General features: G+C 44.9%; 1 protein-coding gene across 1 annotated transcript in view; it reads left to right on the forward strand.

The window, feature by feature from the left end:
- GSR (glutathione-disulfide reductase) overlaps window positions 1-14,108 on the forward strand; it is a 38,079-nt gene that overhangs the window by 21,060 nt on the left and 2,911 nt on the right. Inside the window, exons 7-11 of the mRNA XM_056568850.1 lie at window positions 1,062-1,161; window positions 1,417-1,503; window positions 3,090-3,248; window positions 3,600-3,711; window positions 4,221-4,352. Of these exons, the coding sequence (XP_056424825.1) occupies window positions 1,062-1,161; window positions 1,417-1,503; window positions 3,090-3,248; window positions 3,600-3,711; window positions 4,221-4,352 (590 nt within the window). The remainder of the gene's footprint in view (window positions 1-1,061; window positions 1,162-1,416; window positions 1,504-3,089; window positions 3,249-3,599; window positions 3,712-4,220; window positions 4,353-14,108) is intronic.

Raw genomic sequence — 14,108 nt, forward strand, 5'->3', positions numbered from 1 at the left:
TCTTGAAATATCTTAGCAAACATTTTTATTCCCCATGAAGTAACAATTCTTAGCAAGAATCGACTGATTATCGGATTGGCCAATATTATCGGCCAATATTCATGATTTTGTAAGTTATCGGTATCTGCATCTAACCTTGCCGATAATGCTTCCAGCGTGTGCGCCCCCCAATCTGTCTTGAAGTCTCGCTGCTCCGCACGGCAAAGGATAACAGATTGATCCCAGGGGGCCCCATAGCTATCACTTCCTGTAGGGGCCACACTCGGCACCTTCGGCTCTGGTCACGGTGTGGGCAGGGTTAGGGCTCGGTGCTCGCAGCTTATTGGAGGACAGAGCCTAAACCCAAACAAAGAGCGGTCATCTTGCTACACCCGGATCAGGCGGTGGAGTCGCAGCCTGTGACCCCGTACATTCTGTGATCCCGTACACCCTGGGGCCCGGGAGGCGAGCAGGTAACATTTACCTCAGAACTGTGTACCGTCCTGACTGTACAGCAACAAGTGAGGGGCACGACAGCCAATCCGCAGGCGCGCTGTGCGTTATGTGATACAGGAAGCAAGTGCGGAGAGCAGGAGCACGGAGCTGAGAGAGAGAAACCGGCAGGCTAGGTGAGGTGAAGGGACGTGACGTCATACTGCTCCTTATATACGTCATATACCTCCTACTACACTATATATATAATATATATATTTCGGCTATTGGCCTGAAAGTTCACAGGTTATCGGTATTGGCTTTCAAAAATAAATATCAGTCGATCCCTAATTCTTAGAACTCTGCATTGTGTCATTTTTCTGTTATACCCCCTGTAAATGTATGACCAAATTGACAGCTGGGTGTTACCATTCCACATGTTAATAGGGTATATTCCTCCAAAGTCTGATCCTGTCCAACAGTTCTGAAATAAGTTGTAGGATTGTGATGGCAGATGCAGTTTAGTTCGGTATACATTCTCTCATGTGCATATAACCTGATGTTCACCTACTTCCACACTTAGTATTTTATATCTCACCCTTGTGTATAGGAAATCCAAGTGACTTCATTGGATTGTATTCCTATTTCAGGCGGAGCGTTATTGTTGGTGCTGGTTATATTGCAGTTGAGATCGCTGGGATCCTTTCAGCTTTGGGATCAAGAGCCGCATTGTTGATCCGTCAAGATAAGGTATATATGATTTTCTATTCCTTTCTGTCTCTTCCTAGAATCAATCCTGGCTAATCTGGGCCACTGACAAATAACAGAAATGAGGAGAAATAGAACAGAAATGCTTTACATCTACAAGTATCTACTATTACAATTTTTGACACATTACAAACTTTTCGTAGGAGACAACTAGTTGAAACAAAACAAAACTGATAAACACTGTGTCTATTATGCATGTCTTATTCTTTGTCATGTATAATGTGTGTATCGTTGCAGGTGCTAAGGACGTTCGATTCCATGATTAGTGCAAATTGCACCGAAGAGCTGGAAAATGCAGGTGTTGATGTCTGGAAAAATGCAGAGGTAGTGTACACAGCACTGCTCTTATCACTTGGATGAGACTGTTCTGCAATGCCGGGCACAGCCCTTTGAACAACAGTGGAGATTTTGTTTAGGGAAAAGTATAATTTTTTAAAAAATTTTTTATTTTTTTAAATAAAAGGAAATTGGAAGAGCTTTGAAATGTTGCATGTAAAATTAGTCTGGTTTTTGTGGTTGGTGTATGACTATTATTACTGACCAGTTGGCTTCCCATAGTAAGATCATAGTCTCTTAGGAAAAAGGATTTATTGTTTTCAGGGCAAAAATGGTCAGTCACCAAACAAATAAGCTTTTGAAATAAAATAAACTAACCCTTTTTAAAATGCCATAGTAGGGTATTGCTCTAAAACTTTATTCAAGAGTACCTTTCGTTTGCAAAAACCTTTTAGATAATGTAGATCATACGATTATATGTGTATTTGTAAAATTGCCTGTGTGTCTCTGTGCGGAGGTAAAATACAGGAAGTGAGGGCAGGACAAGCAGGGCTCTGTGCAGGCTCCTGGCTCATCAATCATCCTGCTGTGTGAGCCGGGAGCATGTAATAAAGCCCCAGTGCACAGAGCCCTGCTTGTCCCCAGTGCACAGAGCCCCGCTTGTCCCCAGTGCACAGAGCCCCGCTTGTGCACAGAGCCCCGCTTGTGCACAGAGCCCCGCTTGTCCTCAGTGCACAGAGCCCAGCTTCCTGTATTTTGTATCTGCAAGACATTAGCTGCAAGGCCAAAATAGTATTTTATCACCCAAAATACACATTTTTTACCAATGTTTTTTACAAATCTACATACGGTATGTTATTATCTATGTTATATAAAACTTTTTAGCAAATGACAGGTACTCTAAGCCAGATTAGAGGGCCACTACTAATAGAGACATACACTTTGGTGGATTCATACATAGGACAGACAGCTTATTGATTTCAATGGGCTAAGTCAGCATTTCCCAAACGCGGTCCTCAAGCACCCCCAACAGGTCATGTTAGTCTTTCACAGGGCATATAACTGTGGTGATGTCCGATTCACTGACCAGAATGATATCACCTGTGAAAGACTAAGGAAATCCAGGAAACATGACCTGTAGGGGGTACTTGAGGACCGCGCTTGAGAAACACCGGGCTAAGTGTATGATAAATTAAGATTTGCTCCCACGTCCCCTGATAACTGTTTAGTCCTGTCATCAGGAAGCTCCTATGATCAGTTTATAGGTATCTCTGACTTTCCTATTGTAGCAGTTACCACGATGAGAAATTTCACATATGAACCACCAGAAAGCGACACAGCCACTGTCAGTGGGATCACCTTTTCCTGTTCACCTCAAGTGCTTTACTAAGAAGGTCCAATATGTATATGCTTGGACTAATCTCTAGGGTTCCCTGACTGTATCAGTTTCCCCTTTCATTACGCATGGATTGTGCATTGCAGATAGCTAGGCCTATGAGGGCATGGCATATTTGTCATTGTACTTTGGTGACTAATGTAGTGCAAAAACCTTTGATGGTATATGGTTATGTAATCTGGTAAAACTCTAACTTGCTAATGTTTACATTTTATTACACCGTTCTGTGTTACTACAGGTAAAGTCTGTTACCAAGACAAGTACAGGTCTTGACATCAATGTGGAGTGCTCTATGCCAGGACACAAACCAACAGTGAGGACTATCCAGGATGTCGACTGCTTGCTGTGGGCTATTGGAAGAGACCCTAACACAGAGGGTCTGAACTTAGAGAAACTGGTAAAACTGGCCTCTGACTCTAGACCATATAGCATTATATTTCTGATTTTATTTGTATTTTTTTTTAGAAATTAAAAATGTTTTGGGATTTTGTAAGCATACAAAAACCTTCCTAACCAAATACCCTCCATTGTATAATGTCAATAGGGTATATTATTTATATAATAAAAAATATATAGATATAATATTATATAAGACTATAAGACTACAGTATTTATAGCATCAGTGAAGGCATTCATATCTGATTAGGTCATGTTCACCTTTTTTATTTGTCAAATCTGCATAAAAAGTAGGAATGTTTTTTTTTTTATTATACTTTTTCACAAATCTTCAACAATTGACTTCTTTCAGGGTCTTGAATTAGATGAGAAAGGCCATATTGTAGTAGATGAGTTCCAGAACACCAGCCGGAAAGGAATTTATGCTGTAGGTGATGTGTGTGGTAGAGCACTTTTGACACCAGGTAAGATAACAATCATGTAAATTCATATTTTTTAAGTAATAAGACCAAGGCAAAGCTAAAAATTTGTAAGACCAGGCATGTCATGTGAGCCCGGGATCACGCCTTGGCAGATGTGATTAAGGGTCACTCTCAGCAGCCAATCAGCTTTAGGGCTGTGTGCAGTGAAGCCCTGGAGCCGACTCTTAACTGGCTGCTGCGAATGACGTAGGAGGCTCCTAGGCTGTCAATCATGCCTGCCGAGGCATGATACGGGGTGAGCTGCAGTGACTAGTCATGGGCTAGATAACTACTTAGTAGTCCTTACTATACAACACGCATAACTTATTTTAAGGAGGACTAAAAAACTGGTCTGCTATACAACACATATGGCAGGAATCATGCTTTAACTCCCCCATAGCCCAGTGTTAGAGGGTAAACCCTGATGACAGGTTACCTTTAAGAGAAAAAATACTTTCACTTAAGAGTCAAATTTCTTTCGCTCACACCTATCTTTATATTTTGTGCTATAGTTGCCATCGCAGCAGGAAGAAGACTGGCCCAGAGATTGTTTGAAGGGCAGGAGGATTCCAAGCTTGACTATAACAACATTCCAACAGTGGTCTTCAGCCATCCTCCAATCGGAACTGTAGGGCTTACAGAAGGTGATTTATATAAGCTAAGATGCATACAGCGGGGAAAAAAAGTATTTAGTCTGCCACCAATTGTGCAAGTTCTCCCACTTAAAAAGATAAGAGAGGCCTGTAGTTTTCATCATAGCAATACCTAAACTATGAGAGACATAATAAGAAAAAAAAATCTATAAAATCACATTGTCTGATTTTTTTTAAAGAATTTATTTGCAAATAATTTGTTAATATACCCTTTGTTGGCAATGACAGTGGTCAAATGTTTTCTGTAAGTCTTCACAAGGTTTTCACACACTGTGGCTGGTATTTTGGGCCATTCCTCTATGCATATCTCCTCTAGAGCAGTTATGTTTTGGTGCTGTCGCTGGGCAACATGGACTTTCAACTCCCTTCAAAGGTTTTCTATGGGGTTGAGATCTGTAGACTGGCTAGGCCACTATAGGGCCTTGAAATGCTTTTTACGAAGCCACTCCTTCGTTGCCCGGGCAGTGTGTTTGGGATCATTGTCATGCTGAAAGACCCAGCAACGTTACATCTTCAATGCCTTGCTGATGGAAGGAGGTTTTCACTCAAAATCTCGTGATACATGGCCCCATTCATTTTTTCTGTTACAAAGATCAGTCATCCTGGTCCCTTTGTAGAAAAACTGCCCCAAAGCATGATGTTTCCACCCCATGTTTCACAGTAGGTATGGTGTTCTTTGGATGCAACTCAGCATTCTTTCTCCTCCAAACACAATGAGTTGAGTTTTTAACAAAAAATTCTAAAGTTCTACTTTGGTTTCATCTGACCATATGACATTCTCCCAATCCTCTTCTGGATCCTCAGAATGCTCTCTAGCAAACTGCAGACAAGCCCTGACATGTACTGGCTTTAGCAGGGGGACACGTCTGGCACTGCATGATTTGAGTCCCTGGTGGTGTGGTGTGTTACTGATGGTAACCTTTGTTACTTTGGTCCCAGCTCTCTGCAGGTCATTCCCTAGGTCCCCCCGTGTAGTTCTGGGATTTTTGCTCACCGTTCTTGTGATCATTTTGACACCATGGGGTGAGATCTTGCATGGATCTCCATATCAAGGGAGATTATCAATGGTATGTTTTCCATTTTCTAATAATTGCTCCCACAGTTGATTTCTTAACACCAAGCTGCTTGCCTATTGCAGATTCAGTCTTCTCAGCCTGGTGCAGGTCTAGAATTTTGTTTCTGGTGTCCTTCGATAGCTCTTTGGTCTTGGCCATAGTGGAGTTTGGAGTGTGACTGTTTGAGGTTGTGGGCAGGTGTCTCTTATACTGATAACAAGTTCAAACAGGTGCCATTAATACAGGTAACGAGTGGAGGACAGAGGAGACAAAGTAACAGGTCTGTGAGAGCCAGAAATCTTGCTTGTTTGTAGGCGACCAAATACTTTTCTGAAGCACTTCATTGGGGGGACACAGGAGCATGGGTATATGCTGCTTGCCGCTAGGAGGCTGACACTAGGCAAAAAAAAAAATTGGCTCCTCCTGGCAGGATATACCCACCTCCTGACTCTGAGCAACTCCAGTTTTAGCTTCGTGTCAGCAGGAGGCAGACACAGGTCTGGAGCTCTCCAGACCTGGTCTTATTTCTTTAGTTTTTTTTCCCCCTAGTTTCAGCATCAAGTTAAATTTTCTCTCCTTTATTTTTTCTAGCATGGGGTGACAGGAGCATGGCGCTGCCTGATCACCCACTTGTGAGCTAGGGGCATGGTGCATTGTTGAATGGGCTGTTAACCCCACCTCACCACCAACCAGTGCCTGGTGGGGTACCCTGGGTCCAGGTCACAATATTGCCCATTTGCTTGGTCGGGCTTAAGGCAGGTGGCCCTAGCTGGTTGAAGACTTTCCGCTCTTCTTTAAGGCTCCCTCTATCCTCCACAGGGGTCTTTTTATTTTCTAGCTGGGGGTCCCTTGGGTGCTAAAACACATGTGCGTGTTTCTGGATCATTAGGGGTTAACTCGGGGGTGCGTGCTGCAGGGATTATAGCTCCCAGTCACCTTTTTTCATGGCTCCTTATTCTGGCACGGGGGACGCATCTTTGGCTTATACTGTCGGCTGTCAGTCTGGGATGCGGGTGACACTTCTTGCGCAGTGCTGCGATTCCGGCTCTGCACTCCCACTACTGTGCTGGTCCGGGCCGCGTCACCAATTGAGCCCGCGGCTGGGGCCTAGTCTTAGCTACGCCCACTTTTCCAGCGCAGCGTCGCGCGCCCGGCATTCTGGGAGCTCCTCCTCTTGCTCCCGTTGGCCTCTCTTCTGCCAGCGGGGTGCTGGGTTTTCTTTTTCCACCTCTTCTCCTCCTATGGGGATGGAGCGCGTGCTCTTGGGGTCAGGGCTCTGGCCACTCCTGGAGTTTCGCATGCTGTAGGGGGTCAGCTGGCCCCTCCTCCTCTGCTACTGGCCCAGCGTGGACCTGGATGTATACAGTACAGCATATGTACTTTTAATCCATTTGTGTTTTTTGGATTTTAATATGGATCAATAAAAATATATTTTTTACTCCCATGGGAGCCGGACTTTTTCACCACACCTTCCATCTACAGGAACCAGGAACTCGTCGCACTCGTCGGGCACCCAAGGTTTTAAGACCACACCCTGAATTTGATGAGCAGTTAGAGGAAGCTTGGAAGCATCCAGATAAGCGCTTCCACGGGACTAAGAAGCTCCAGAACATCTTTCCCTTTTCTCAGGACCTGGTTACAAGGTGGTCTTCTTCTCTTCCAACTGTGGATCCTCCTTTGTCGCGGCTGTCTAAATCCATTACCCTGCTGCTGGCCGACGCAGCTTCCTTTAACCCCTTAAGGACCAAGCGTTTTTCTGTTTTTGCACTTTCATTTTTTCCTCCTCCCCTTTTAAAAATCATAACCCTTTAAATTTTGCACCTAAAAATTCATGGGGGCTTATTTTTTGCACCACCAATTCTACTTTGTAATGCTATGAGTCGTTTTACCCAAAAATCTACAGCAAAACAGCAAAAAAAAATCATTGTGCGACAAAATTGAAGGAAAAAACACCATTTAGTAAATTTTGGGGGCTTCCGTTTCTACGCGGTACATCTTTCGGTAAAAATGACACCTTATCTTTATTCTGTAGGTCCATACAATTAAATTGATACCCTATTTATATAGATTTGATTTTGTCGTAAAATCATAACTACATGCACGGAAATTAATACATTTAAAATTGTCCTCTTCTGACCCCTATAACTTTTATTTTTCCGCATACGGGGCGGTATGAGGGCTAATTTTTTGCGCCGTGATCTGAAGTTTTAATCTGTACCATTTTTGTTTTGATCGGACTATTTGATCGCTTTTTATTTTTTTTCTATGGTATAAAAAGTGACCAAAAATACTCTTTGGAATTGTTTTGTGCGTACGCCATTGACCGTGCGGTTTAATTTATGATTATATTTTTATAGTTTGGACATTTACGCACGCGGCGATACCACGTATGTTTATTTTTATGTTTATATATTTTTTACATGGAATTTGGGAAAAGGGGAGTGATTTAAACTTTTAATAAGGAAGGGGTTAATGTGTGTGTTTTTAAACTTTTTTTTTTTTACACTTTTAGTCCCCTTGGGGGACTGTTAGGAGGAATCATTAGATTCCTCATACAGATCATTATGGTTCCATAGAACTATATTGATCAGTGTGCTCTGTGCTCGGCAATCTAAAAGGTTTATAGCTGGCCTCTGAAGGCAGCAGACTCTGCCTTGTCCCCAGCTTTTGCCTCCACTTGGGTTTCCAAAGCCCTCTCAGTTTGGGCCGGTCAATTGCACCAGGGGATCTTGGTGAGTGCTTCCTCCGGTGATTTGGCAGATTTAGCGCAACAAATCGCTAATTTGAGGGACTACCTCTGCTCGGCTTCCTTGGAGTGGCTCTCCATGTAGCTTAAGGCTCCGAATGCCAATGTGGCCTCTAAGCGTTCCCTTACTGAACTTCCTTTTCCGAGGTCTCGGCTATTTGGCAAACGCCTGGCTGAGGTCCTATCTGGGGCTACTGGAGGCAAGAGCTCCCTCTTGCCCCAAAATCGTCCTTGCCGTTCGGACCCGTGGCGGAAGATTTCTTCCTTTTTCGCTTCTTGGGCCTCACAGACAAACCGGCAGGATCAAAGGATAGGAGGGCTCCATTTTTCAAGGCTTTCCCCTCCTGAAAGTCGGGGGCCTGTTCCAACCGCCCCTCTTCCAAATCCAGGACTCGCAAGTAGTCCACTGCCTGATCGTTTTTTCTGGTCCCGCCCTCCTCAATCTCCCGCTCTTGCTGCAGCTTTTCAGGTGGCCCTTCGCACCCTCCTGTCTCAGGGCGTGATCATGCCTGTGCCTCCACCGAAACGGTTTTAAGGGTTCTACTCTAATCTCTTCGTAGTTACCAAAAATGGAGGCACGGTTCGCCCCATTCTCGATTTGAAAATCTTGAACCGTCATGTGCGACTTCAGCATTTCCGGATGGAATCCCTACGGTCAGTAGTCTCCATGGATCAGGGGGAGTTCCCCTCCTCCGTGGTCATTCGGGATGCCTACCTGCACATCCCTATCTTTCCAGCCCACCAGCGTTTTCTCAGGTTCGCTGTTCCTGCGGGTCATTTTCATCTTGTTGCTCTGCCCTTCGGGCTGGCGACTGCACCCCTTGTATTCACCAAGACGCTGTTGGCAGTGGTGGCTCTCCTCCACTCTTGGGGTGTCTCGGTTCTCCCCTACCTACTCATCAAGGCGCCCTCTCTGGAACAGAATCGGGTCAGCCTCAACAACACGCTACAGACCCTATCCAATTTCGGTTGGATCATCAACCACGCAAAATACAATCTGTCTCCGTCCCAATCCCTGGTGTTTCTCGGGATCTGCTTTGTCACGGCGCCGGCTCGCCTCTCTCTGCTGGAGGACAAGCTCCAGAAGCTCTTGTTAGGGATTCACTTACTTCGGCGGCCGGGTCTGATTCCCATCCGCACCTGCATGTCCGTTCTGGGCAAGATGGTGGCCTCCATGGAGGTGGTTCCCTTTGCCCAATTTCGGTACCGTCCTCTCCAGTGGGCCATCATATCTCAGTGGGACAAATCTCCCTTGTCTCTCCATCGCAGGATCCGGCTCTCACCACGAGTTTGCCGCTCCCTCCTTTGGTGGCTTTGGTCCCCTTTCCTCTGGGAGGGTCGCTCCTTCCTGACTATCCATTGGCATGTCCTGACCACGGACACGAGTCTCCTCGGCTGGGGAGGTGTCTTTTGGGACCAAACGGTCAAGGACAGTTTGGACTTCATCAGAGTCCGGTCTCCCCCTCAACATCCTGGAGCTCCGGGCGATCTTCCTGTGCCTTCTGCACTGGAGTTGCCTGCTTTGGGCCTTTCAGTCCGGGTGCAGACGGACAATGCCACAGCCGTGGCATACACCAATTGCCAGGGTGGCACCCGAAGCTCAGCGGCCATAAGGGAGGTGTCAAAGATCCTTTTTTGGGCGTAACTTCATGTTCTAGCCATATCGGCAGTGCACATTCCCAGGATCGACAATTGGGAGGCGGACTTCTGGAGTCACTCCACTTCAAACCCGGGCGAGTGGTCCCTTCACCCGGAGGTCTTCGATCAAAACTGTCACCACTGGGGGACTCCAGACGTGGATTTGTTCACGTCACGCTGGAACAGGAAAGTCCCTCGCTTCGTGTCTAGGTCTTGGGATCCACTGGCACTGGACGCTCTTGTGGTCCCTTGGACACCCTTCGCTCTCCCCTGCCTGGAAGCTCAAGGTGGTGGGCGTCTCAGCGATTCTGGTGGCTCTGGACTGGCCTCGTCAAGTGTGTTTCGCGGACGTGGTCAGTCTCGTGGCAGACGTTCCCTTCCGTCTACCAGATCGTCCCTACCTCCTCTCCCAAGGACCCCTCTGCCAACCCAATTTACTTCTGCTGTGTTTGACGGCGTGGCAGTTGAAACCGTGGTTTTGAGGGCTTGGGGTTTTCTTTCCCGGTGATCCGGACTATGTTCCGTGCCAGGAAACGCTGGGTCCGCCAGGATTTGCCGCTGTGCCTGGCGGGCCTATTTCCGCTGGTGTGAAGCTCATTCTCTGTCTCCCACCTCATTTTCTCTGCCGAATCTCTTGTCTCCTTTTTGCAATCAGGGCTGGGGACGCGCCTTGCCCTTAGTTCCATCAAGGGTCAGGGTTTCGACGCTTTGTCCTTTTCCAACGCCCTCTTGCGTCTCACCTTCATGTTCGCACGAGGTCCCTCCGTTCCGCTCCCTCACTGCGCCTTGGGACCTTAACCTTGTTTTGGATGCTCTTCAGGGTGCTCCGGTTTCACTTTGTTTCCTTTCTTGGAAGGTGACCTTCCTTGTAGAAGTATCATCCATTCGCCGTGTGTCAGAATTGGCTGCCCTCTCTTGCCATTCCCCTTTTCTGGGGATCCACCAAGACAATGTGGTTTTCACTTGAACGGGGAGATCGTATTGCCGCCTTTCTGCCCATCCCCTTCTCATCCGGGGGAGCGTCAGCTTCACAAGATGGACTTGGTTCGGGCGGTTCGGATCTATTTGTCGGTCACTTCCTCCTTTTGACGGTGTGACTCCCTGTGTGTGCTCCCCGATGGGCGGCACAAGGGGTGTCGGCTCACTCCACCTGCGCGGTGGGGGTCTACTGGGCGGTCAGCCATGGGGCTTCGGTTCTACAGGTTTGCAAAGCGGCAACATGGTAGTCTCTGCATACTTTAGCCAAGTTTTACTGTGTTCATACCTTTTGCTTCCTCCACAGGTTTGGGCCGCAGGGTCTTACAGGCAGCAGTTCAGACATCCGCCTGAGTACTTTTCTGGGTGGGATGGGTCTTCCCTCCCCAGGGATTGCTTCAGAACGTCCCATGGTCCTGTGTCCCCCAATGAAGCGCCAGAGATAAGTAGATTTTTGGACTTAACGTAAAATCTCTTTCTTGGAGCTTTCTATTGGGGGACACAACACCCACCAACCCATTGGTTTGTTTGCGACCAGCCAGTTTCCGCCCCTCCAGTGCAGGGGTGTTATTTTGTGGTCGGTTCCCTTCTTGTCTGGGTTTGTGTTCGGACTGTTCTTTCTTGGTCGGTTCTCCTTCTGCTTTGGGACACAGCTGAGTTGCTCAGAGTCAGGAGGTGGGTATATCCTGCAGGGAGGAGCCGACTTTCTTTTAGTTTTTTTTGCCTAGTGTCAGCTTCCTAGCGGCAAGCAGCAAATACAGTGGGGATCAAAAGTCAACTTACAGATTATACATTCTCATAATATGTCAACAAAAGTAAAATTTTATTTCCATCATTTACACTTTCAAAATAACAGAAAACAAAAAAATTGCATCTGCAAAGGTTTGGGCACCCTGCAGAGTTAATATCTTGTACTGCCCCTTTTTGCATGTATCCAGCCAAAAGTCTTTCGATTCTTGTTTGAGGTATCTTTGCCTATTCTTCCTTACAAAAGTCTTCCAGTTCTTTGAGATTTCTGGGCTGTCTGTCACACACTGCTCTTTTAAGGTCTATCCATAGATTTTCAATTATGTTGAGGTCAGGGGATTTTGAAGGCCATGGCAAAACCTTCAGTTTACGCCTCTTGATGTAATCCCCCGTGGATTTTGAGGTGTGTTGAGGATCATTATCCATTTGTAGAAGCCATCCTCTCTTTAACTTCAGCTTTTTCACAGATGGCATCAAGTTAGCATCCAAAATTTGCAGAATTTTATTGAATCCATTTTTCCTTCTACTCTTGAGATGTTCCCTGTGCCACTGGCTGCAATACAACCCCAAAGCATGATTGATCCACCCCCATGCTTAACAGTTGGACAGAGGATCTTTTCATTAAATTCTGTTCTCCTTCTTCTCCAAACGTACCTTTTGTCATTCCGGACAAAAAGTTAAATTTCAACCTCATCGATCCACAGAACTTGTTTCCAAAATGCATATGTTCATTTGCAAAGTTCAAACGCTTATTTTTGTGGTGAGGACGTAGAAGAGGTTTTCTTCTGATGACTCTTCCGTGAAGACCGTATTTGTACAAGTATCTAGTTATAGTGGAATAGTGTACCACAACTCCTGTTTCTGCCAGATCTCTCTGGAGGGATTGTACAGTCAAACGTGGGTTTTGAATTGTTTTTCTCACAATCCTGCAAGCTGTTCTGTCTGATATTTTTCTTGGTCTTCCAGATCTTGCTTTAACTTCCACTGTTCCGGATGACTGCCATTTCTTAATTACATTCCAAACAGAGGATATTGACATTTGAAAACATTTTGCTATCTTCTTATAGCCTTCTCCAGCTTTGTGAGCGTCAACTATTTTCAGTTTCAGATTTCTAGACAACTGCTTAGAAGAACCCATGGTGCTGATTGTTGGGGCAAGGTCAGATGAGTCTGGGCATTTAAAACCTTTGAGATTGACATCACCTGGTCTTCCCAGATGATGATTGAGAACAATCCATGACACTGGCAGGTCTCAGCTTTGCAAAGGGGGCAGTGCATGCTATAAATTCTGCAGGGTGCCCAAACTTTTGCAGATGCCATTTTTTTGTTTTCTGTTATTTTGAAAGTGCAAGTGATGGAAATAAAATCTAACTTTTGTTGACACATTATAAGATTGTATAATCTGTAATTTGATGCCTTTTGGAGATTTTTCCATCTTTCCTTGGCTTTTTTTTTGCACATTAATACAAATTTTTACCTGGGGTGCCCAAACTTTTGATCCCCACTGTACCCATGGTCCTGTGACCCCCAATAGAAGCTCTGAGAAAGAGATTTTACGGTAAATCCAAAAATCTACTTATTTTCCACCATAATTTGCAAATAAATTCTTTAGAAATCAGTGTGATTTTATGGATTTTTTTTCTCATTATGTCTCTCCTAGTTGAGGTATACCTATGAAAATTACAGGCCTATTTCAGCTCCAATTAATGGTGATTGCAGGCCTCCAGAATTTTCAGTTATAGCTGTGTTCCCCAACCTATCACTTTCTAACAGTAATTTCCATTATACTCTGCCGGCCTTTGTATGACTGTAACTGGTTACTCAGGAAAAAAAAAAAATAATCCGCTGGTGCCAAAAAGTTACAGATTTGTAAATTACCTCTATTTAAAAAGATCAAGCCCCCCAGTACTTATCAGCTGCTGTATGACATGGAGGAACTTGTATAGTTTTTTTTTTTTTTTCCCCAGTCAGACATGGTGCTCTCTGCTGCCACCTCTGTCGGTGTCAGGATTTGTTCAGAGCATGAGCAAATCCTAATAACAAACCTCTCCTGCTCCAGACAGTTCCTGACATGGACAAAGGAGGCAGCAGACAGTACCATTGCTGACTGGAAAGACTACACCACTTCCTCTGAAGCATACAGCAGCTGATACGTACTGGAAGGCTTACAATTTTTAAATAGAAGTAGTTTGGAAGGCTTACAATTTTAAAATAGAAGTAGTTTGCAGATCTGTATAAAACTTTTTGTTGCTAGTTAATTTGAAAACTATATATATTTTTTTTCTTTCTGGATTACCCTTTTAAGTGACCTGCTCCTTTAGACTGATTTTGGCAACCAAAACAGCTAACTTTTTTAAAATGAAGCCAAATCTTCCAACCCCTTGTGATCACAAGGGTAACCCGCTTTTGCCAACTTGTTTTGTGTTAAATGTAAGCCATTGAAATAAATAGCATGGTCAGATTGGGGTTCCCAGAACAGCTCTTAGTTTTGGCTCATACATATAAGGAAATGTACAATATGTTAAACCTAAAAGGAAATCATGGTAAAAGGTAAATACTCTGTATTAATATAGTAAAAACTGTATT

Source organism: Hyla sarda, chromosome 1 (genome assembly GCF_029499605.1).
Source record: "Hyla sarda isolate aHylSar1 chromosome 1, aHylSar1.hap1, whole genome shotgun sequence".
Classification (NCBI taxonomy): domain Eukaryota; kingdom Metazoa; phylum Chordata; class Amphibia; order Anura; family Hylidae; genus Hyla; species Hyla sarda.